General features: G+C 35.6%; 6 protein-coding genes and 1 non-coding gene across 12 annotated transcripts; 3 read left to right on the forward strand and 4 right to left on the reverse strand.

Annotated features, from left to right (window-relative positions):
* Positions 1–4,783: 4,783 nt before the first annotated feature.
* On the reverse strand, positions 4,784–7,662 carry LOC106394253 (AT-rich interactive domain-containing protein 1-like). The gene is made up of 3 exons (XM_013834835.3): positions 7,398–7,662; positions 6,208–6,986; positions 4,784–5,907 (listed from the first exon to the last, which is right to left on the reverse strand). The coding sequence occupies exons 2-3, from the start codon at positions 6,976–6,978 to the stop codon at positions 5,167–5,169; spliced, it is 1,512 nt and encodes a 503-aa protein (XP_013690289.2). The 5' UTR covers positions 6,979–6,986; positions 7,398–7,662; the 3' UTR covers positions 4,784–5,166.
* A 711-nt stretch (positions 7,663–8,373) lies between these two features.
* On the reverse strand, positions 8,374–12,661 carry LOC106392017. The gene is made up of 13 exons (XM_013832784.3): positions 12,178–12,661; positions 12,038–12,096; positions 11,839–11,947; positions 11,557–11,666; positions 11,419–11,487; positions 10,843–11,346; positions 9,797–10,379; positions 9,641–9,720; positions 9,460–9,564; positions 9,245–9,384; positions 9,051–9,179; positions 8,831–8,983; positions 8,374–8,755 (listed from the first exon to the last, which is right to left on the reverse strand). The coding sequence occupies exons 1-13, from the start codon at positions 12,356–12,358 to the stop codon at positions 8,617–8,619; spliced, it is 2,361 nt and encodes a 786-aa protein (XP_013688238.2). The 5' UTR covers positions 12,359–12,661; the 3' UTR covers positions 8,374–8,616.
* Positions 12,662–12,903: 242 nt separating this feature from the next.
* Positions 12,904–14,843, reverse strand: LOC106392019 (mitogen-activated protein kinase 12-like). Of its 2 annotated transcripts, none has more exons than XM_048755317.1 (6): positions 14,476–14,843; positions 14,267–14,396; positions 14,014–14,151; positions 13,604–13,921; positions 13,350–13,533; positions 12,904–13,252 (listed from the first exon to the last, which is right to left on the reverse strand). In XM_048755317.1, the coding sequence occupies exons 1-6, from the start codon at positions 14,640–14,642 to the stop codon at positions 13,086–13,088; spliced, it is 1,104 nt and encodes a 367-aa protein (XP_048611274.1). In that variant the 5' UTR covers positions 14,643–14,843; the 3' UTR covers positions 12,904–13,085. The 2 variants fall into 2 exon arrangements, with proteins under 2 accessions (XP_048611274.1, XP_013688240.1); XM_013832786.3 differs by having other exon boundaries at positions 13,604–13,936.
* A 40-nt stretch (positions 14,844–14,883) lies between these two features.
* Positions 14,884–16,707, reverse strand: LOC106392015 (protein BPS1, chloroplastic-like). 3 transcript variants are annotated; one of them, XM_022701616.2, is made up of 3 exons: positions 16,631–16,707; positions 16,466–16,539; positions 14,884–16,075 (listed from the first exon to the last, which is right to left on the reverse strand). In XM_022701616.2, exon 3 carries the CDS (start codon positions 16,061–16,063, stop codon positions 15,023–15,025), a length of 1,041 nt encoding a protein of 346 aa, XP_022557337.2. In that variant the 5' UTR covers positions 16,064–16,075; positions 16,466–16,539; positions 16,631–16,707; the 3' UTR covers positions 14,884–15,022. The 3 variants fall into 3 exon arrangements, with proteins under 3 accessions (XP_022557337.2, XP_013688235.2, XP_048611275.1); XM_013832781.3 differs by having other exon boundaries at positions 16,466–16,550; positions 16,631–16,689; XM_048755318.1 differs by lacking the exon at positions 16,466–16,539 and having other exon boundaries at positions 16,631–16,650.
* A 533-nt stretch (positions 16,708–17,240) lies between these two features.
* LOC106392020 (sphingoid long-chain bases kinase 2, mitochondrial-like) lies at positions 17,241–19,465 on the forward strand. Of its 3 annotated transcripts, none has more exons than XM_048755319.1 (12): positions 17,241–17,545; positions 17,665–17,723; positions 17,800–17,853; positions 17,935–17,994; positions 18,064–18,139; positions 18,225–18,237; positions 18,316–18,398; positions 18,482–18,566; positions 18,652–18,766; positions 18,844–18,966; positions 19,040–19,140; positions 19,224–19,465. In XM_048755319.1, exons 1-12 carry the CDS (start codon positions 17,353–17,355, stop codon positions 19,351–19,353), a joined length of 1,092 nt encoding a protein of 363 aa, XP_048611276.1. In that variant the 5' UTR covers positions 17,241–17,352; the 3' UTR covers positions 19,354–19,465. The 3 variants fall into 3 exon arrangements, with proteins under 3 accessions (XP_048611276.1, XP_013688241.1, XP_013688242.1); XM_013832787.3 differs by having other exon boundaries at positions 17,251–17,545; positions 17,647–17,723; XM_013832788.3 differs by having other exon boundaries at positions 17,260–17,545; positions 17,647–17,723; positions 18,064–18,141; positions 18,225–18,271; positions 18,358–18,398.
* A 132-nt stretch (positions 19,466–19,597) lies between these two features.
* Positions 19,598–19,670, forward strand: TRNAE-CUC. Its single transcript has one exon. It is a non-coding gene; the product is annotated as a tRNA-Glu (tRNA).
* An 82-nt stretch (positions 19,671–19,752) lies between these two features.
* On the forward strand, positions 19,753–21,322 carry LOC106392022 (54S ribosomal protein L17, mitochondrial-like). The gene is made up of 6 exons (XM_013832791.3): positions 19,753–20,029; positions 20,186–20,251; positions 20,397–20,471; positions 20,543–20,672; positions 20,754–20,879; positions 20,991–21,322. Exons 1-6 carry the CDS (start codon positions 19,857–19,859, stop codon positions 21,132–21,134), a joined length of 714 nt encoding a protein of 237 aa, XP_013688245.1. The 5' UTR covers positions 19,753–19,856; the 3' UTR covers positions 21,135–21,322.
* Positions 21,323–22,205: the final 883 nt, after the last annotated feature.

The following is a 22,205-nucleotide window of genomic DNA, read 5'->3' on the forward strand; positions in this document are numbered from 1 at the left end:
AAATCAGTGGAATAACCACAATAAAATTGCCTTTTTCTTGAAAAAGGAGACAACAAAGGCTCTAAACCTCTTTGAATATCATCATATGTTATTGCAAGATACAACTATGCATTAAAACAATATTTTCATATTTTTGAAATTTTCTCAAAATCTTTGTGTTAACCCCTACGAAAACTTGAGTTTTCCGTAAATGGTTTATATACTGAAGCATATAATCATTAGTGTTGTTTAAAATTTTAAACCATATTCTACATATGTATTAATGTATGATGTTAAACTCTCTTTCAAGGTATATGAGAATCATTATAATGTTTTAATCAATTAATTTAGTTAAACTTCATTATACTGCCTAAATCGGTGGAATAACCACTACAATATTGCTTTTTCTTGAAAAAGGGAGACAACAAAGGCTTCAAACCTCTTTGAACATCATCATATGTTAGTGCAGGATACAACTATGCATTAAAACAATATTTTCATTTTTATTTAAAATTTTCTCAAAATCTATGTGTTAACAACCCATACTAAAACATTAAGTTTTTGGTAAATGTTTTATATACTAAAGCATATAATCATTAGTGTTGTTTAGAAATTTAACCACATTATATATTTGTATTAATGTATGCTAAACTCTCTTTCATGGTATATGAGAATCGTTATAATTTTCTTATCAATTAATTTAGTAAAACTTCATAATACTGCCAAAATCGGTAGAATAACCACTGTAAAATTGTTATTTTCTTGAAAAAGGGAGACAACAAAGGCTCCAAACCCCTTTGAACATCATCATATGTTAGTGCAAGATACAACAATGCATTAAAAAAATATTTTCATATTTTTTGAAATTTTCTCAAAATCTATGTGTTAACTTGTACAAAAATATTGAGATTTCGTTAAATGCTTTATATACTGAAGCATATAATCATTAGTGTTGTCTAAAATTTTAAACCACATTCTACATTTGTATTAATCTATGCTAAACTCTCTTTCATGGTATATGGGAATCGTTATAATTTTTTTATCAATTAATTTAGTAAAACTTCATAATACTGCCTAAATCAGTGGAATAACCACTACAAAATTGTTATTTTCTTGAAAAAGTGAGACAACAAAAGCTCCAAATCTCTTTGAACATCATCATATGTTAATTCAGGATACAAATATGCATTAAAACAATATTTTCATATTTTTGAAATTTTCTCAAAATCTATGAGTTAACTCCTACGAAAATATTGAGTTTTCGGTAAATGTTTTATATACTAAAGCATATAATCATTAGTGTTGTTTAAAAATTTTAACCACATTCTACATTTGTGTTAATGTATGATAAACTTTCTTTCATGGTATATGAGAATCTTTATAATTTTTTTATCAATTAATTTAGTAAAACTTCATAATACTGCATAAGTTTGTGGAATAACCACTACAAAATTGCTATTTTCTTGAAAAAGGAAGACAACAAAGACTCCAAATCTCTTTGAACATCATACTATGTTAGTGCATGATACAACTATGCATTAAAATAATATTTTCATATTTTTGAAATTTTTTCAAAATCTATGTGTTAACCAACCCCCTACGAAAATATTGAGTTTTCGGTAAATGCTTTATATACTGAAGCATATAATCATTAGTGTTGTCTACATTTTTTTAACCACATTCTACACTTGTATTAATGTATGTTAAACTCTCTTTCATGGTGTATGAGAATCGGTATAATGTTTTTATCAATTAATTTAGTAAAACTTCATAATACTGCCTAAATCGGTGGAATAACCACTACAAAATTGATATTTTCTTGAAAAATTGAGACAACAAAGGCTTCAAATCTCTTTGAACATCATCATATGTTAGTGCATGATAGAACTATGCATTAAAACAATATTTTCATATTTTTTGAAATTTTCTCAAAATCTATGTGTTAACCCCTACGAAAATATTGAATTTTTGGTAAACGCTTTATATACTGAAGCATATAATCATTAGTGTTGTTTAAATTTTTTAACCACATTCTACATTTGTATTAATGTATGATAAATTTTCTTTCATGGTATATGAGAATCGTTATAATTTGTTTATCAATTAATTTAGTAAAACTTCATAATACTGCCAAAACGGTGGAATAAATACTACAAATTTTGCTATTTTCTTGAAAATAAGAGTCAGCAAAGGCTCCAAACCTCTTTGAACATCATCATATGTTAGTGCAGGATACAATTATGCATTAAAACAATATTTTCATATTTTTTGAAATTTTCTCAAAATCTATGTGTTAACCCCTACGAAAATATTGAGTTTTCGGTAAATGCTTTATATACTGACGCATATAATCATTAGTGTTGTTTAAAAAAATTTAACCATATTCTACATTTGTATTAACATATGATAAACTCTCTTTCATGGTACATGAACATCGTTCAAATATTTTTAATAAATTAATTTAGTAAAACTTCATATACTCCAGAAATTAGTGGACTAGCCATTATAAAATTGTTAAATATAAAATTAAACAAAAAGGAGTTAAGATACAAAAATTGTTATCAAATATTTATTATTCATAATCATTAATATTGCTTTTAGTTAAAGAAAATACGTGAATATTCTTTTGTACACTATTTATCAACTTATTTTTTTAAGAATTCTAAATTTCATTCTGATGGTGACACGTGGTTACAAAATAATATTGTAATGTTTCTCAATTAATATATAAAGGATTACAAATATAACAGAGAATTTTCTATGAATAATGATGTGACGTATATTACAAATATTTTTTTTGTCGATTGGGTGATATTTTTCTATAATCAAAAAGAAGATGAGAGTTATTTTACAGAAAAAAAGAAACGTGTGCAATAAACTTTACAAGACGTGAAGACAATAAGTTTAGATATCTTTCCTAAAAAATATTTACGTGTCAACATGCAAAACCAATTAACATTACCAACATTCCTATTTTATTCAATATTACATGTTTGAAATTTCAAAAGATATTATCATCTAGTTTAATATCTATACTATTATTTATAAAGTGATTTTGCTGATTTGTCACATTTTCCATGATTATAGCTAATTTTTATTAATGAAGTGATTTTGCTGATTTGTCACATTCTCCATGATTATAGCTAATTTTGCTTATTTGTCATATTATTATTAGTTTTTAGCTTAAATATTTAATTTATTAATTTAAACAATATAAATATTTCGAAATTTTAATTAATTTATTAATTTAAATAGTATACTATTTCAAACTTTCTAATTGGAATTATAATTATTTTAACTTTCACAAGTTTCTTATTAGTTTTTAGCTTAAATCATTAATTTATTCATTTAAATAATATAACTATCTCAAAATTTCTAATTAGAACTAAAATTATAATTGTTTTAACCTTCACAAGTGAAGACCAATTCTTTTTTTTTCATGTGAGGTAAGATGTTTAAATTTTATAGTTTCATTTTTCTCATTCGTTCCAAGTTGTATCGTTTTTTTTTGTTCACATTCCAAGTTGTATCATTATAGTTTTTTTTTCATCCTCTAGGTATAGTGTTTTCTGGTTGTTTCAATTGCTTGCGTTATATTCATGATATCACTTTCATTCTGATGTGAACGTTCTCTTTTCAGTGGTTCAATCATTTTGTTCAGATCAAACAATATGTTTTTGTCAAACAATATTATTGGTGGAGTTGTTTACATTAACGGCTATATGAACAACATCAAAGCTTAGTTATCTCTTTAGCTTTAGATCCTTTTTTGGGTTCTTGACATCTTTATTTATATACTTTCGATATTTGTTTTATGTTTAGTTGGAGTTTTATGTTTTTCTTTCTTTCGTTGAGTTTAAAAGACTAGGAAGCAAATCAATTTTGTTACATGCAGTTTGAAATTATGAATTAGTTATTCTAAATTATTTAATGGCAGTTATTTCCCTTATATGTTTTTTTACTGTTTAATTTATAAGAAAACTTATGCTTTGATATTAAGTTTAGAGAGTTGCTTATGTGTTATGAACATGCGTTTAATGGTTTAATCTTTAAAACGGCTAAAGTAGATATATTTTTAATGAATAATTAGATTTATCATTATATAATTAACTATAATAATAATAAAACTATAATTATTATTTTTTTTGTTTACTAAATGTAACCTTATGAAATATTTTGATAACTCAATGTATATATTAATCAAGTAAACCAATGAAATATTATCATTATCTCAATTTGTTTTTTTTTTAATTTTTCTTCTAAATTATCATCGAACTCTATTTTTTATTTACTTTTTCTTTATTTTATTTTTGCTTGGATTTGTATGTTTCAATGTTTTTTTGGTAATTTAATACATTTTTCTGGTTCAAAAATACAAAGTAGATTAAGAGAGACCAAAAGTTCACATTCTTCCTTGTCCAAAAATGAAGTTTACATTCTTATTTTATTGTGTGTAATATTTGATATATAATTATGCTCTCATGGTTTCATAGTTTTATAATTTTCATTTGTACTAAGAAAACGTAGACCGAGATAAAAATAAAAAAAAAGTAAAATGATTAAGAATATAAAGAATAAATTATTGTCATGTTTAAATCATAAAAAAAATATTAATAACTATTAGTTAAATGATTATGCCCGCATGTGCGGACAAAACACCTAGTATAAACTGGTTTAAGCTTCTCAGGACAACACAAAAACCGTATATAAACTAGTGCATTGTGATGATATGCCAAATAAACGACTAATGAGTTTAACTTAGTTTGTGCGAGTTTTTTTCTTTAAATAAAGTGGGCAAGTTGAGAGTTTTCAAGTAATATGATGTATTCGAAATCATGGAAGTTTGGTAAACATTTCATCATTTTTTACCATTGGAAACAAAACTAAAAAAAAACTAGCAATTACATTTTGCCTCTGTTGTATTCACCAAACCAATCCGAAATTTCACTGTACCCAAAAGTTTTGACAAAGCCTTGTAAGCAATGCCAACCACAAAAAAAAGAAGAAGAATACTCTTGCATCAAAACAATGGAGAGATGGAAGTATCTACCATAGAAAACACAACCAGAATTTGCAGAGCCGATGTTACTGACTGATGAACCCTTCGCCCAACGAGTTTAAAGCAGTTTCAATGGCAAATAGATATGCCTCCAAAAAGGGAAAGAACAAAAATGAGACTGCTCCTCTCTATCGACGTCTTTTTTTCTTAGGGGTAAGCAGGACATGCTTCTGAGATGTGTTTGCTTCGATGGTTGGATCTCCATTCCCTGGTGCAAGGTTGTAGTATTGATCAGTATCACTGTCTACCTCACCGGGAGTCATTCTACTATGATTTGCCATAAACTGCAAAAGCGTCACGTTGTAATAGTAGCTCACGATCTCTTCTCTGCTCTTTGAAGAAAGAATACTCTTGAGTTCGCTGAAGAAAGATGCGCTAAGTGTAGGTGGAGAAGTCATCAACAGCTTCACCTTCTTCAGTTCTAAGTCCGTCCAATACTTCAGAGTACCTTCACCCATAGAATCAAAACACCACATGTAGAAAGCTGGACCAAGTTCAAGTTTCAGTTTATCCTGTTTTGTGTTGATATGGAATCTGACACATCCAACAGAACCTGGGTTCTGGCAACCGCAAGGGTCTTGTCTTCCTTTCCCAATAGGATCTCTTTCGATAAGAAGATTACTGTTGCTTTGTTCTTTGCTCAGCGGCCAGACCCGAGTGCCCAACCACTTTGGATCGCTCTCGGTGTTGACGCCAGTCCACTCAGGTACCTCAGCCTGAAACTGTGAGCCAACTCGAGCACATGGTCTATCCTCCTCATCTGAACTGTCTGAAGCCGAGCCACTCTCATTAAATCTGAGTCTCTCCCTCAGATTGTAACTAGGTCCAGCACTATCCTCATACAGAGATGGATGCATCTTCTGGATTTTCTGAAACATACAAGCAAATGATCACAACCCTTGAATGTCATTAACATGGAAGAACAGTGGTGTAATCAGAGAGAACATATCTATTTCAATCTCACACGATTCACAACCTAGCAATAATACTTCCCAGGTGCTAAATCATTCTCATTCCCTAAGTTGCTACTAACAATTCCTTAAAATTCTTTAAGACATGCAATTAATGACTCAACACTCAAGCAGGAAAGTTAATGCATTTAAAACCTATTTGCCTTTTTCAACAACAGCAAATGCAAACTTCTTGAATAACACTATATATACACACACCTGCCAAATCTTCTGACAAGCCGGATCAGTGTTTGTTCTTGAAGCCCTAAACAGAAGAAGCTGCTTCCACGGCTCTTCACTTCCATAAGCTTCCCACTTCGATCTATCTGGCACACAACCAATAGATATCCCACAAGGATCCTTGGCAGCCTCCCTTAACCATGTCAACGTCTCCAAAGGACACTCCCGTTTTCTCTTCCCAGGCGAAAAAGAGCAGTCAAGGCTCATCATAACTTTCTTATCATCATCATCATCATCATCATCATAATAACTTCTCTTCGTTTTAGATACAAACCACTTAAGCTCATACTTCCTTTTAACCTCACATAGAAAATCTTTAAGCCTAGCAATCAAATCATCCGAGACTCCTCCACACAGCTCAACGCTACTCTCATCGTCACCAACTCTGTTCAACCAACGAGCAAGTGCATCGAGATACTTAACATAGATCAATTTCGCAGAAGCTGCGTTAACCAACCCTAATCCACACTCTCGAGCTACTTCTTCCCACGAAACGGCACTAAACCCGCCTCTTCGACTAACACTGAGGAACAGATTAAACAAATCCACGACTCTCCCGTCGCCGGTCATCGGAGGAAGAGGTCGGAAACTATCAGCCGAGCAAAACTCCACCAGGAACGATTCGAGCAAGCGATGGAACAAGGAGACGAGATCGTTGATGTTGACGGCTTCGAGATTCTTCGGAGTCTTGAAGAAATCGACGGCGGCGGAGGCATCTTCGTCTGCTACTACCATCGACCATCCAGCCATTGACAGCCCTGAAACAAAAGAGAAGCAAATGGATCTGGGAGCTGAAGAATCTCTCGTAAGCTTTAACGATTAAGATCTATGAGCTTCAATGGCGGAACTAGGGTTTTATTTTAGCGGGAAACACAAGAAATCGAACTAAAGAGCATTTTTGGAAGACCCGCCATTAGTTTCTATTTTTGGAAGGTTTGAATTTGATGGACGGTGACCGAAGAAGAAGTTTGGGGTCTAAAACGGAACTTTTCGAATATACAGACCCCTTATTCCTCAAAATCACATGTATTTTCCCTCACGAAATTAGGGTTGCTAAATTGTAAACGAAACGAAAATCGCCAAACCAACAATGAAAAGAGAAAAAAAAAAAAAAAACTGCAGAGATCAGATTTTATTAATTATAATTTTTTTTTTGTGAAATCACTAACCTTTGCTCTGTTAATTTCTCTCCTTGGTTATTGCCGGTATTAAGAAGAAATGTAAGAGAAATGTTTTGTTTTATACTTTTATTAAAGGAAGCCCGACGGTTTTTTTATACGAAACGTATTGGAAAATGAGGGCGACCATACCACCATCAAATATATATATATAGAGATAATAGCTGTCAAAAAAGACATACTAACTCTAGTTAATTGTTAACCCACTGGTTGGGTTAACCACTTACAAACCACAATTTGAGTTAAATATTAACAAACCACTAGGGATGTCAATCGGCCCAACCCGAAACCGAAAAAACCTGCGAGCTCAAACAGACCAAAAATATTTTAGATATATATACCCTAGTTTTAATAGAGCTATAGAGTTTTTCGGGTTTTATAAGCTTTTCGAAATAAGTTATTAAAATATTATATTAATTATTTTCAATTTTTGAACCATCTAAATTTTTGTAAAAAACAGTTTTAAGTTCTTCGTCTCTAAACATAAAATTAGTTTAAATTTTTTTCATTTAACATGAATATCTTTTATGCTTTAAAACTATATCATAAGCAAACTAAATTCAACAAAATTTAAATTTGAAACTAATTATATATATAAAAAATTATCATAAACGAAGTCAAATCTTCTGCACTTTGTATTTTGTAAAAAACATGTTCTATATAAAGAAGAAGACACATTTGACAAATTTAGACTATAAACTTTACTATCAAAAAGTACAGTACATTCATAATTTCTTTATTTGTTCTGATAGAGCTTGGATCAAAAATATTGGAATAACATATTAATAGCAAGAATGGTTTTGATCGAAAAATAAAAATAATTAACAATTTCAAGTTTTTGATCGGTCCCAACCCAAACGGATTTAAGCCAAATATATTTAAGTCCAAATAAGATTTATGTTAGTGGTTTAATTTTTAAGGTCATGAAGTTAAATTATTGTTTAAGGATTACCAAAGCCTCTCATTGTACCAAAAGATTGTCTAGGACTATCACAAATTATACAATTGGACAGCAAATCCAGTGGTCTTTTTTCATCACTATGTGTATATAATAAACACACAAGATTACAGTCACAACCTGAATAAATACCCATCACCATGTCTTTGTTCTGTTCCAACACTTCTTTGATTGGTACTTGCCTACTTGGTATAGATACAGGAGAAAGCACAACAAAAATTTACTAAAGAGACTCTTATCTTTATGCCTTAATTAGTTTCTTGGTAGCGAGTCTTGCCTTGTTAACTCGTAACTGTCAGCTCCGTGGTGGGTTTGGTTCTCATTATTTACAATTGCAATCTTCGAACAGAGGAAGAAGAATGAAGATGTGTATATCGTCAAATGCCAAATACTGCACATCATTTTCATTTTATCAAATATTCAGAAAGTGATACCCAATCGATATTAATCGCATTTGAACACATACCTGTGCCAAATCCAGTAGCTTGAACTGGTTTCCACTGAGAAACTTGTGGCTGCCATGGTAAAGACTACAAGACCAGCTGCCACAAAGTCCCAACGAAACCGTTTCTTCACCGTCTTGATTAAATTACTAAACCATTCTTTCACTGCCCGTGGCCTATGACAGAACTCGGATGTCTTAGAACTTTTCAGACTGTAACAACTAAATAGTTTACTTATGTTACCTGTCGAGCATGTTCAATGAAACTCCAGCTGATCCGCAATATGATCTATGCTTTGTAACAAATTCTACCAATAAACCAAAGATGAGACCAAGCGACCCGATTGCTAATACAATGATAATGTTGGACGCCCTGCAAGCAAATAGTGTTGTTTAAGTGCTAATTAACATAACCATTCAGTTAAACATGTTACATACCTTGTTGCCTGAGTTAAGGCTAACAAAGCAGTGAGAATGGCAACAACTATGTGTATTGTCCTCTTGACTGCTTCATCAGCCGTGGATAAGTACACAAAAGTACCAATCACCGCCATGAATGAGAGCCAGAAATCCATAAACTGAATAATTAAAAAAATATACCATTTTGTAATAAAGTATAAGATGACAATGATGCAGATAATAACTAGTCGTACCTGTAACACGTTGTAACTTAACACACACCAGGTGCCTACATCACATGCATGATACAAAGCGCTTGAGATTCCACTAGATGTGAAAAGAAACCACTCTGGATACTCCTGCTTAGGATATATGAATCAGCAGCTGAACGAACCAAAACCATTGAACTAAAAAAGTGTATAATAAGAAAGTTACTCGTTGTCTAAGTGCCCAGTAAGCTGGCAAAAGAGCCGCTGCGTTTGATGCTATGAGAGCAATAGACTGAATGATATGTCCTGCACCACGTTTTTTAGCACATGAGTACATAGAAAAAGTTGTCACAGTTTCAAAGACTGGTAGATTAAGATATACCTATGTGTGATACAACTTCAATACCACAGTCAAAGCCTCCATGTGTTTGGTCACAAGAACAAAAGCTGTAGGATGTCAATCCACTAGCATCAAAAGCATATCTGCAATTCCCATGAGACGAACACTCTCTGGGACATCTTTCAAGAGAAAGAGATACAAGAGTAGATGGATCTTTAGAGGCTGTGGCAGCAGTAGAGCCACTGAGCTTTCTCAGTCCTAGTGACCACGTTCCTTCTCGAGCATACAAGATGTAGAAATCAATTTTTTCTTGGCTAGAGTTATACAATGAGAAGAATGTTGAGCTGCTAGCACTTGTTTGGTTCACATAATAATAATCATGGTCATCAACGGTGGGCAGTCCACCAAATCTAAGATACACTTCATACTGTGTCGTGGAATGTGATGTTAATTTGAAGTGGATATGGCCACCAGCTCCTCCTTGAGGGATGTTCATCAGAAAATAAGTCCATGTGCTTGTGTCTGATTTGAGCGGAAAGCCAGTGCTCGAGCCTGAAGGTGTAGCGTCATTGACCGGCAAATAGTATGATTCAAAAGGTGTCGATGATTCTCTCCTCATCACTGCCTGCATAAAATGCATCATGTTCAACAATGTCATAAGCAATGTTCAAAAAATTGCTAGTCGTTTTAAAGAGTAATAGCTATTAGGTATTATATACAGGGCCTAAGAGGAACTTAGACGAATTACTGATTTATTTTTATATTTTTACTTTTATAAGGTGTTTTATTTTTTGAGTTTAATTATAAAACTATTTGATGAATTATCAAAATTAGATATACAAAACAAAAAAAAATTAGGCAAATTTGTGAATTTGTACTAAAAGTATTACTTAATTTAACAGATTTAGACTGATTTATACTGATTTAAAACGGTTTAATCCGATTTAGAATGGTTTAAACCGATTTGAATCGTATAAATCGGATTTTAAGAAAATAGTTCAAGCGGCAAAATTACCGCACCATTATCAGAAGAACAGAGCTCAATCTTGAATTTTGACATAATCAAAATGCATTTTACTAAAGGTTACCTGAAGCATGTAGAGTTGCTGCACACAGTTTGGTCCTGCTTTCCCCATGGGACAACCTATCACCTTAACGTTCACCGAAAAGCAGACCTTAGAACTAGAATTCGTGCTAATATACCATCGACCAACTTTTGGCTTGTTAATAACTAAAGCAACTTTGTGTATATCACCAGCGTAATCATTTAGAGTCTCTGAAGCAATAGCTCCAAAACGAGCGTAACACATGAGAGAGCTTTCATTGGTATCTACTTTCACACTTGATGCCGTTATAACTAACTGCTCAGCTATTCCATCTACATCTAAAGCATATGTCTTTGTTTCAGCACCGTTCAGACAAGAGTTAGGAGACGAGTCCGAGCAAGAAACAACACTTCCTGTCTGGTTATCGAACCGAGAACAGGGAAGGGGATAGATAGTCTTGTTGCATGAAGGCCCCCACGTAGTAGAGGTTCTACAACCTTCTACGGTGATGTTGGCACTATATGAAAACGCCGAGGAGCGAACAATCTGTGCAGTAATTCTATTATGCATCAGAGATATGAACTTAAAAAGACTGTAACCAAAATTTTAGTTACATACCATTTTCCCTTGAGTCCTAGTAGCACCAATTCCGTTAAACAGACCAACATACCAAGCTCCAGGAGATATCTGTAAGAAGCAGCAACATCAAACATCTAAAAATGTCCTAACACACAATTTTTTTTAGGGGAAGCTAACCTGTTCATTGGTTAGTCTCAAGGAAATGTTCTTCTGCATAGGGTAACATTTTTCTGCAATCTCAATATCTTGACCTCCTTCAAAGGATCCATTGAATAACTGTCCTAGCTCTACAAAACATATTTAGAAGAAAAAAAAAACACTTTGTTAATTTCCTAAAATAGTAAGTTCAGACAAAGAAGCATAACTACAGAACATAAGAAAATAAAAAACAATTTATTTAACTACCTAAAATGGTAAGTTCAGACAAAGAAACATAACTACATTGTACCTAAAGCGTACCTAAATCTTTAAGAGCGTTGGTTGAGGCATCAGGAAGAGGTGGGCTACCGTCTCTGAAGCATATAACAGGAAGAAGACTTTTCGAAATCTTCGAGACGCTCTTTGCACTCTGCTCCATAGAAAAAAAAAATGCAAATCCAAAATAAATCGAATTTTGGAGAAAAATCAAAATGAGTAGAGAGCATAGTAAGAAGCTTACGATGTCAACATCAGATTCAATAGCTACATTCAAAGATGAGAACCATGGAGGCAAATCAACTGCACAGAAACAGAGCTCACTCGTGAAGATCATCATCACCATAAAATGTAATAAGATCAAGGGGAAGCTGATGAACAGACCTCTGATGTAACGAGTATCGTAGGGCCTGACTTGGGACTTTGGGTACCTGAAGCTCGAGACCGTGAAGAAGTTTACATTACTGTCGTCCGACACAGAATCTTGAAGAGAATTAGAGATTGATACAGACAATGAGAAGACGACCATGAGAGTTGTTAAACTTAGAATTGAAATCTCCGCCATTAGTAGGTGAAATTTCTCTGAGAATTTAAGGGGGTTTAGAGTATTTAAAAGTGTGAGTAGACGAAGAAGAAGAATAAACGCATTATTCCAAGAGAATTTTCGTCGTCATTGACGAAATATATAAGGACTTTTAAAATATTATTACACAAATTCTGACTCTACTTTTCTTTTGTTTTTAGTTCAAATCACGCGCCATAGGATCTCCGCAGGCTAATCGAACGGTTGTTATTTGATCGATGTTTTGGTGTAATACCGGATCTTGGCGCGTATTTGACACAAAGATCGTCGAGATGTGATGTTTTATTACGTGTAGGTCAGAGACAAGTCATAACTACTATACACACTAACAACAACTTAATTTAATTTTGTATAATCAAAACTAATTAATCAGAGGCTAAAATGAGATTCGCAAACCTGATAAAACTACAAAGAGTAGAGATTGGCGGTTTACCAAAAGAGCTAAAAGACCGAGACTTTCTCTGATCTTTGTGTTATTATAGATAACTTTTTACTATATGATCCAATCATAACTTAAGAAACTGATATAAAGAATGTCAAGCTCTGCAGTGACTTTGACATAGAGATAGATATCAATGTATGTGTGTATCATCATCATAGCAATTATTCAACCAAAAAAATAAAACAAGTTTAGATTTAAAAAAAAAAAAAAAGAAACAAAGAGGCTTGAGAAGGAATCATCATCAAACATGTTTTTTTGTTCTTTGTCTCAATGGTCAGGATTGAATTTGACGGACTCCTTGTAGATAACCTCCTTTATGTGTTCTTCCGTGCATGTAGGATGCTCGAAGTCGAAGCTAAAAGGAGTCGGACATACCGGTTCTTTCGCCACATCATGGTGCGGTGATAGGTATGCATGGCCAAGAGCTTCATCCACTACACAAACAACACAAGCAGCAGCAAAATATTGAGATAAGCCTAAAGGAAACTGCAAAAACCTCATGAATGTTTTGTTTTGTATTGTTGTTATTACCTGAGATGCGCTGGTTAGGATCAAAGACGAGCATTCTCTCCAGCAAATCTATAGCAGAAGGAGGCATTTTCCGGAATCTAGCAGCAAAATGTTGTTTCGGGTACCGAGGAAGTTGCCTCACGTATCTTCTTGCGTTGTCACTGCGAAGGAAACCGAGACTGGAGTTGTCTGGAGAGCCTACAAGCTGTATATTCAACAAGTGAGGTAACTGCAGATTTTTTATAGACAAGTAGTTAAACTAATGCTTCTTTTACCTCTGTGATAAGCCTAAGCTGATGAACATAATCTTTCCCAGGAAACAAAGGCTGTCCCGTCATCATTTCCCCTAGTATGCACCCCACAGACCATATATCAATCGCTGCGGTGTACTCTGAGCAGTTGAGGAGCAACTCAGGAGCTCTGTACCAACGCGTGACCACATACTCAGTCATAAAGTCTGTGTCTGATGTTGTTCTCGCAAGCCCAAAATCACCAATCTTAAGCTCGTGTTTGGAGTTAAGCAGCACGTTGCTTGGCCTTAGATCACGATGTAATATGTTGGCCGAGTGCACGTACTTGAGCCCTCTCAAGAGCTGGTACACAAAGAACTGTTTAAAAAAAAGGAAAGATAAGTTAATAAAAGATAGATCAGAGAGTTGTTCCATAAGATCAGAATCAGACTTACGCGGCACTGATCATGGCTTAAGGTTTGGTTAGAACGGAGGACTCGCTGAAGATCAGTGTCCATTAACTCATAGACAATGTAGACATCGTTGAAGATATCTCTTTGCGGTGGTCTTACAATATCTTTGATGGCTATGACCTGATGAATCAAACCAAGAGCTTTTAAGATCAGATTGATTATAGAGAGAAAAAAAACAGAGGAAACAGAGTATCCTCTGTTTTTTAATATGAGAAATGATGATTTAAGGTTTTACATTCTCATGATCCATATGCCTGAGAAGCTTGATCTCACGTAGAGCTCTCTTAGCATCAATAATATTATCAAAAGCATTACCGATCTTCTTGATTGCCACTTTCTCTCCAGTCACTGAGTTCACCGCAGCACTGAAACGAGCCAATGAACATTCAAAAGAAGAAGGCTTTGATTAACTGATCAGTAACAAGAATCATAAAGAGAGCTTACCAGACAATACCACAAGCGCCTCTACCGATGGGACGGATAGGAGGGACATACTTTCTTGAAACTTCAAAGAGCTGTCCATAAACGTTGTACTGAATATAACGGCCCCCGTGTGTTGGTACCACTTTGATGCAGTGATCTGTAGAACAAGAGCTTGATTCTCCAGACATGATGCAATGAATCAGAGACCAAGAAGAATGGCCTTAGGTGAAGTTTAAGGTCTCTCTTGGAAGACACTAAAACCATGTGAAGAGAAAGAAGCTTTTCCCAACTGTAAAAGATCTCTCAAGTGACCCGTGAATCTAAAGAACATACGTGTATATGATGGTCACGAGAAGTAGTAAGTCACTCCTTAGCCCAATATTGCAAATTTCATTTGTTACTACTAATTGCATAAGGACTATATCTTCATTAAAAACAAGTCAAACAGAATTTTTATATATTTTGTATTGATTTCAATCAGTAAAGACAAGACCAACACACACTTATACCAAAGAGACAAGCTCAACAAGATGCACACTTTTGGAGACCTATACCTCATAGACTTAAACTAAATCTCTCCAATTGCATTGCCAGAGAATGAGTCACTAGACCTAAGATTACAAAGCAACACATCTCTTCCACTTAAAGTCATTTTAAAGAAACTATCAACTTCCTCTAGTAACTGATCTATCCCTTGAGACAGTTTCTCAGCTTGTACCCCCAACTCCATTACACACTCCTTAAAAGACTCAGCTTCCACAGTACCAACACCATCTTGAACCATCGGATACAGCTTCTCCACACTAGCATCAACGCTCTCCAGCTCCTTGAGAATCGTACTTCTACCGGAAGACAACATCTCTCTGATCTCACCGTTCACAACGCTCTGCACATCAGCAAAGACCTTCGCCCACAACGGCTTCTCAGAGACCGGTAAGTCGAAAAGATCGTTGGTGGAATCAGACCAGGCCGCGGTGAACACGCTGCAGATATAAACCGTTTGAACCTTCACACCGTAAAAGGCCCTCATAAGAACCTTCCCTTTATCCGAGTTCTTGACTTTAGGCAAGCTCAGAGACTTAACAAGAGAGTCTAGAACCGCACGGCAATTTTCAATCCTAGCGTTGTTTGCATTCACATGCTGCCTCCAACTATCAAGCGAAGACCGAGCCTGGAGATACTTCTTCTCGCCAGAACCAGACTGCAAGCTGTGAAGCACGCACTTAAGGTAGAGATCTCCTTGGTTAAGACGCGTGAGCTCCGAGCTAAACGCGTTGCAGAGATCTAGCAGCTTGACGCTTACGTCGAGGTAGACGTCGACCCATTTCTCTTCCCAGTCGGAGACAGGAAGCTGGAGGTCGGTGATGAGGGTGTTGATGTTGGTGTGAGTCTCGCAGAGTGACTCCATGGCTAGCTTCATCCAGGATAAGGTGAGGATGTCGGATTTGGACTTAGGCATGAGTTTCTTGAGCCTCTCTGCTAAAAGTAACTCGAAGTTGTTCAATAGAGAGAGTAGCCAGGGAGATAAAGGTGAGCCCTTGGGGGATAGCATACGAAAGGGGTTCCCAAATGGGAAGAAACCTCTCGGTGGATCTTGTGCTCTGCTCATTTTGCTTAAACACTGATTAAAACAAAGAGGTGAATATTGTAAGGGTCATGATTAGTTAATTAATCGAATAAGCCAATTTGATTTCATCAATTCAATGGTTAATAGAGGGTTAAATCTCCAAAAAGCTGACAACTTTGAAGATCTTTGAATCAAAAACTAAACTTTTCAGTTTTATTATAATTATTATGAGAAACCCACATGGATAAATTGATATATTTCTTAATCTAACACTTGAAGCTCAGCAATTATGGGGATAAAGTTTCAGTCTTTACAGAGTCTATGAACCCTAGAAACTAGTTATCCACACAAAACCTCTACATCGAGCCTAAAAATAAATATGCAGTATTTGATCTTCAGAAGAACAGCACATCTAAAAGATAACTCAATTTACAGGAAGCTTACCGATTTAAAGTTGCTGGAAATGAAGAAATCAACAAGGAAAGTGTCGTCAAATTGATCTTCTAATGCTTCATTAGCTGAGAAAAAACTTATGGCGGAGGTCCGACGTTAGTTTATAAGGATAATAAAGTTACGGCCTGTCACATAAAACACTAATAATAAACTTACAAGTGTACGACTGTGAATGGTGGTTGCGTTTGAATTTCTCACAGCCTTGTGCATAGCATTATATAAACTTCTAATGACAATTGGACGGCTAAATAAATAATATTTTATCGAAAGGCCAAAACGAGACGGTTTCGTGGGATTATAAAACAAGTCATTAGCGTTTAAGTCAGTCTTTGTTTGTTTTAATTATAATAAAACCAAATCTAACGGCTAAAACTATTAATTATGTAATACCACGTTCTACAGACTCCTGTTTTTGATTAATTATGGTTTCTCGAAACTAATTTTTGGGTTCACGTTTATTTTACCAGGTTGCCTTCAAAATGTGAGCTCATTAAAAAAATAATAGATATGAAATAATTAGTTTTTTTTTTTTTGATCAAAGAAATAATTAGTTTTTTTACGAGAATTTAAGTCAAAACATAAGGTTTAACGAATTCATATTATTGCGTAAATGGGGCAGAAAAGTCCATCTTTACAGCTGTAGTGATGTTTGAGCCCCACAATAAGCACACCGGTCGGCAAAAGTATCGACCCCACATCTTGACAAAGAGTGTAGGACTAATCTTCACCAGAATGATTTATGGGCCATAAGGACTGAGGCCCAATCTCAGCCCATAATCTTTGGGAAAGTCTCTAGCTGATACAGAGGGTCTCTCTGCAAGCGTCGACGAAATGATAACGGCGATGGTGTCTCCCCGGAGCCGAGTTGCAACCACACAATGCTACGATACAGTTGCTGCATTTCAAATCGCTCTTACGAGGCGAAACACCCTCCGTTCTATAGGGCACAGCGCCGTGTTTCCTCTGGTCGCATCACCCTTTGCAGTGGTGGTGGTGGTGGTGGTGGTGGTGCCACTGCCGTCTCCTCCTCCTCCCGCCTCCGTGATCTCGTTTTCGTCGTGAACCCTCAAGGTGTGTTGGCCTGGCCCTCTTCTTAAAGTTATGATTTTTACATGATGAGAATCAATCTCGAGGTGGTGGTTCTATGGAGATGGAAATTGACTTCGTTTTAGGAGCTAATGGTAGAACAGCTAAGGAATGGAAGAAGCTGCTTCCTTACCTTCGATCTCGTCTTGGTGAAGACTGTAATGTGAGTCTTTGATTCGCTTTTACGTATGCTGTGTGATGAGAATGAGTTTTCTGGTCTTGTTGTTTGTTTCCTTCAGATATGTGAGTCCTTAACATCTGGTCCTTCTCATGCCATTGACATTACAAGAGAGGTAAGTGGCAGTGAAAAGCTATACATTGCTTTGATTGGTTACTTATGTATTCTCTTATCATCCTGTTGCTCTCTCTATCAGGCTATTAGGGATGGCGCAGATGCTGTCATTGCTGTAGGAGGTGATGGAACACTGCACGAGGTAGAGATTCAAAACCTTTGTTGCCTAGAAAATATTAGCTCCACTCATTCTATCTTTTTTGATTCACAGGTTGTTAATGGTTTCTTTTGGGAGGGGAAGCCTGTTGGTAATCTCAATAGCGAAGCCAGCCACTCGGCTGCACTTGGTGTGAGTTGCTTGAATCAGACTTTTTTTACTTGTTTTTGTTTATATCTCTTACGGAGTCCATCTTTCCTTTTTTTTTTTTGCAGCTGATTCCGTTAGGTACTGGTTCAGATTTTGCTAGAACATTTGGTTGGTTAGTTTTTGCAACTTCTCTCTGATGCGGTTTATTTCCTATAGTTATGTTCGAGCCAATCTTGAGTATATTCTGCGTTTTATTAGGAAGAATGATCCTTGTGAAGCCGTGGAGCGCATTGCTAAAGGTATGCCACTGAATACATTCCAGGAGTTAGGACTTAATGCGTGATTATCTCTGATATGAAATCACATAATCTGCATTATTCAGGGATACGGTCACGGGTTGATGTTGGTGTTATCGACCAGGAAGGAAGGGATTCGCATTACTTCATTAACGTTGCTGATGTTCATTTGTAAAAGAAATATCGTTGAAATTTTCTGTGTGATTGTATGGTCGTATCCTTGGTTGTAATCTCTTTAATGATTCATCACTTGCAGGAGTGCAAAGGCAGGCTTTTACGCTTCAAAGTACAAGAAATTTGGAAACTTGTGCTACGTAATCGGTGCCCTCCAAGCTTTTATGGGACATGAAAACCGAGATATGAGGATCAAGGTAAACAACAATCTCTGCAAAAATCTCTTATTCACCATAGCAAGTAATTTTTGGAAAGCATTGCGTTACATTCTCAGGTCAATGGAGGTGAATGGGAAGTATATCCACAAGTCACGGCTCTCTGCGTTGGAAACGCTAAATACTTTGGTGGAGGAATGAAAATCACTCCCAACGCGGACCCTGGAAATGGAAATCTTGAGGTGCCTGCTACGATTCATTGATTATTTAAATCTCAATGTGAATAGTTTTGATCTTTCATACATGTTTCTGCAGGTTGTGGTACTTCAAGACTTCAAATGGTACGACTTCATACTGAAACTTCATAAGCTATACAATGGGACGCATCTCTCAGTTAACAATGTGAGCTCAAGAAGGTAAGATTTGTTCTTCCGTCTCCTCAACATTTTGTTCTGTAAATGTCCTAAGCACGAAAACTCACACCCTTTTATTCTTGTAGTGTACAAAGTATAGAAGTTGAGGAGATATCAGAGAGTGGAAGCATCTATGTTCAGTCAGATGGAGAACATCTTGGATTCCTACCTAGAAAGTTTCAGGTTTTACCCGGTGCCATTGACATGATCAGCTAGCTAGCTAGTAGGAGAAGACTCAAATCATACATTCAACTTCTTTTGGTTTAGTCTGTAGAGATTCTTCTTATTTAAAAGTTTGATTCATCGTTAAACGAATCATAGTTCCTTATTCTGTGTAGTCAGTGGTCACTATTAACCACAAATATCTGCTCTTTCCTTTCACTTGAAGCAACTACTGTGAGCAGTAGATGATAGTCTACAGGCAATTTGTTCAGATATTTATATGGTAGAATAGACAAAATCCGTTGTAGTCTAGCTGGTCAGGATACTCGGCTCTCACCCGAGAGACCCGGGTTCGAGTCCCGGCAACGGAGGTTTTTTTTTTTATTTCGTATTTTTATCATAGCAAACCGGAATCTGGTTGTCCGGTTCTGTAAACCAAGAACTTTGCAATCCCCTGAGAAGAAAAACCCTTACGGGTTCTGTCTTTGTTCAATCTTATCGACTACTTCCGTTTTCAAAGTCTGCTCCTTTTTTGTGCATTTTGAGATTATAGAGAAATGCAGAGATTGAGATCTCAGCTACTGGCTAGGCCTCTCTTGGAGGAGAGCAGGCTGCGAGGGTATTGCACGAGCTCCTCATCCGAAAAGATGGTAGCTTCGGTGCTTTTTGAGAGACTGCGCGTTGTGATACCAAAACCAGATCCTACTGTTTACGCCTTTCAGGAGTTCAAGTAAAAAGCCCTCTCTCTCCTTTTATGTCATTTTTTTTAATTCAGTTTTGGTTTGGAGAAATGATGAGAAATCGACAGTAAATGGTGTAAAAGGATATCTTTTTGTGTGTTTCAAGTGGTCTTATCTTCACCTAGAGGTTGCTGCTCTATTTGCAGGTTCAATTGGCAACAGCAGTTTCGCCGTAGATACCCAGATGAGTTCTTGGACATTGCTAAGAACAGGTGTAATTCATTCCCTTGCCCACTTTAAAAAGTTTTAGTTTTTGTTGAACTTTCTTTGTGATTATCATGTATTTGAATGCATAGATTCTTTGTGAATGAAGTTTCAGTGAACACCTTTTGTTGATATTTGGATGTGTGAGTGCAGAGCCAAGGGAGAATATCAAATGGACTATGTGCCTGCTCCCAGAGTTACAGAGGCTGACAAGAATAACGATAAAAAGTAAGACATGGGACTTTTGTGTGTGTTTTTGGCTGATGATCAATTGGTTTTACTGCTTGCAATATTATTAGGTCATTATATAGAGCTCTGGACAAGAAGTTGTATCTTCTCATCTTCGGCAAGCCATTTGGAGCTACTAGTGACAAACCTGTCTGGCATTTCCCTGAGAAAGTCTATGATTCTGAGCCTACTCTTCGTAAGGTGGATTATTCATCCCCTCTGTTTCAATCCATAACACCATCAGTTTCATACTTATCTTGCTTAAAATATCGTTATGTGTAGTGTGCGGAATCTGCTTTGAAGTCAGTGTTAGGAGACCTAACTCACACATACTTTGTTGGAAATGCTCCAATGGCTCACCTGGCTATACAACCTACTGAAGAAACACCTGATTTGCCTTCTTACAAGGTAAACAAACTAAGCTCCTAGAGAAAGAAATAACTTAGAAGGCTCATCCATTAGTTAATTTGACTTATTCTTGGAATCATCTCTTTCTTTTGTTTGTTGGTGTTGTTGTAGAGGTTCTTCTTCAAATGCAGTGTAGTGGCAGCGTCTAAGTACAACATAAGTAACTGCGAGGATTTTCTGTGGGTAACCAAAGATGAGCTTCTGGAGTTCTTCCCTGAGCAAGCTGACTTCTTCAACAAGATGATCATTAGCTGAGGCTACTCTCTTTTTTCCTTTGTTATTTCCTTCTGGCTCTCTTCATGGAGATAGAAAACAATAAAACATGAACTTTTAAGACATACACAAGGTGTGTGAAGGTCACTGTAATACCCCATACCAAACCCATGTCTCTGTTTTTTTAGTCGCACACACGTGTGAAGTTAGGTGACGGACATTAGGTGGCAGTTTGATCGCAAGTACATAGTTGAGTGTGGTTGGATTCTCTCATATAGGCACACAACACATAGAGCTGGAAATTTTAATCATTGCCCGCGGGCTCCGCCCCGTTTGATCCGCCGCGGGGCGGGTGCAGGTCGAACCATTTGAAATTTTTAAATTGCGGGTGCGGGTGCGGGTCGAGATTATTTTGAGCGGGGCGGGTACGGGTCAGCCGAATTTGAATCGCGGGTACCTGCCAACCCGCAAATTAAAAAAAAAAAAAAACATTTTTGAAAAAAAAACATTTTTTCGTAAAATATATAAAAAACAATAAATATTTGTATAATTTTAATTATAAATATATTTTTTAATAGTATTTTTTAAAAATAACTATTATATAAATAAAAAATAATTATTTTTAATTAAAATAATTATTATATAATTAAAAAATAATCATTTTTAATTAAAATAACTATTTGTAATATAATTAATATTACCCGCGGGTTTGGCGGGTTACCCGCGGGTTTTGGCGGGGCGGGTGCGGATATAAAAGTTTTTGTTTGCGGGTTATGCGGGTCGAATTTTTGAATCAAAAAAATGATTCGACCCGCGGCGGGGCGGGTTGACCTGCGAACCCACCACTAACAACACATGACTTGCTAGGAAAATCAAGATTTTGTTTACAATTTAACCATCATCTATTACAAATTTAATGAAATTATAAGAATATTTTTTTTAGGAATTAGGACATAAATTGATTTATTTTAGAATGAGATTCTTTTCCTTTTAAAAAAAAAAGGAAAAGACAATTCGGACAAGCAAAGAAGTAAGAGCGCACACGTTATGACCATGATGGTTCGGACCAAAACAAACGAATCTTTCATTTTTGGTCGGCAAACGGATCTTTCC

The sequence above is a fragment of the Brassica napus genome, chromosome C4 (genome assembly GCF_020379485.1).
Source record: "Brassica napus cultivar Da-Ae chromosome C4, Da-Ae, whole genome shotgun sequence".
Taxonomy (NCBI): domain Eukaryota; kingdom Viridiplantae; phylum Streptophyta; class Magnoliopsida; order Brassicales; family Brassicaceae; genus Brassica; species Brassica napus.

Excerpts from the sequence above, each read along its gene's own strand:
- LOC106392019 (XM_013832786.3), bottom strand. The coding sequence starts at position 14,642 with ATGTCTGGAGAATCAAGCTCTTGTTCTACAGATCACTGCATCAAAGTG. Across the intron at positions 14,397-14,475 it reads GGCGCTTGTGGTATTGTCTG|TGCTGCGGTGAACTCAGTGA; the intron begins GTAAGCTCTCTT and ends GGCTCGTTTCAG. Across the intron at positions 14,152-14,266 it reads GGCATATGGATCATGAGAAT|GTCATAGCCATCAAAGATAT; the intron begins GTAAAACCTTAA and ends TTGATTCATCAG.
- LOC106392020 (XM_013832787.3), top strand. The coding sequence starts at position 17,353 with ATGCTACGATACAGTTGCTGCATTTCAAATCGCTCTTACGAGGCGAAA. Across the intron at positions 17,546-17,646 it reads TTTCGTCGTGAACCCTCAAG|GAGCTAATGGTAGAACAGCT; the intron begins GTGTGTTGGCCT and ends ACTTCGTTTTAG. Across the intron at positions 18,567-18,651 it reads AACGTTGCTGATGTTCATTT|GAGTGCAAAGGCAGGCTTTT; the intron begins GTAAAAGAAATA and ends CATCACTTGCAG.
- LOC106392017 (XM_013832784.3), bottom strand. The coding sequence starts at position 12,358 with ATGGCGGAGATTTCAATTCTAAGTTTAACAACTCTCATGGTCGTCTTC. Across the intron at positions 12,097-12,177 it reads CGATACTCGTTACATCAGAG|TTGATTTGCCTCCATGGTTC; the intron begins GTCTGTTCATCA and ends GTTTCTGTGCAG. Across the intron at positions 8,756-8,830 it reads AGCTACTGGATTTGGCACAG|TATTTGGCATTTGACGATAT; the intron begins GTATGTGTTCAA and ends AATGATGTGCAG.
- LOC106394253 (XM_013834835.3), bottom strand. The coding sequence starts at position 6,978 with ATGGCTGGATGGTCGATGGTAGTAGCAGACGAAGATGCCTCCGCCGCC. Across the intron at positions 5,908-6,207 it reads CTTGTCAGAAGATTTGGCAG|AAAATCCAGAAGATGCATCC; the intron begins GTGTGTGTATAT and ends TGTATGTTTCAG.
- LOC106392015 (XM_022701616.2), bottom strand. The coding sequence starts at position 16,063 with ATGAGCAGAGCACAAGATCCACCGAGAGGTTTCTTCCCATTTGGGAAC.
- LOC106392022 (XM_013832791.3), top strand. The coding sequence starts at position 19,857 with ATGCAGAGATTGAGATCTCAGCTACTGGCTAGGCCTCTCTTGGAGGAG. Across the intron at positions 20,252-20,396 it reads TTGGACATTGCTAAGAACAG|AGCCAAGGGAGAATATCAAA; the intron begins GTGTAATTCATT and ends GTGTGAGTGCAG. Across the intron at positions 20,472-20,542 it reads GACAAGAATAACGATAAAAA|GTCATTATATAGAGCTCTGG; the intron begins GTAAGACATGGG and ends CAATATTATTAG.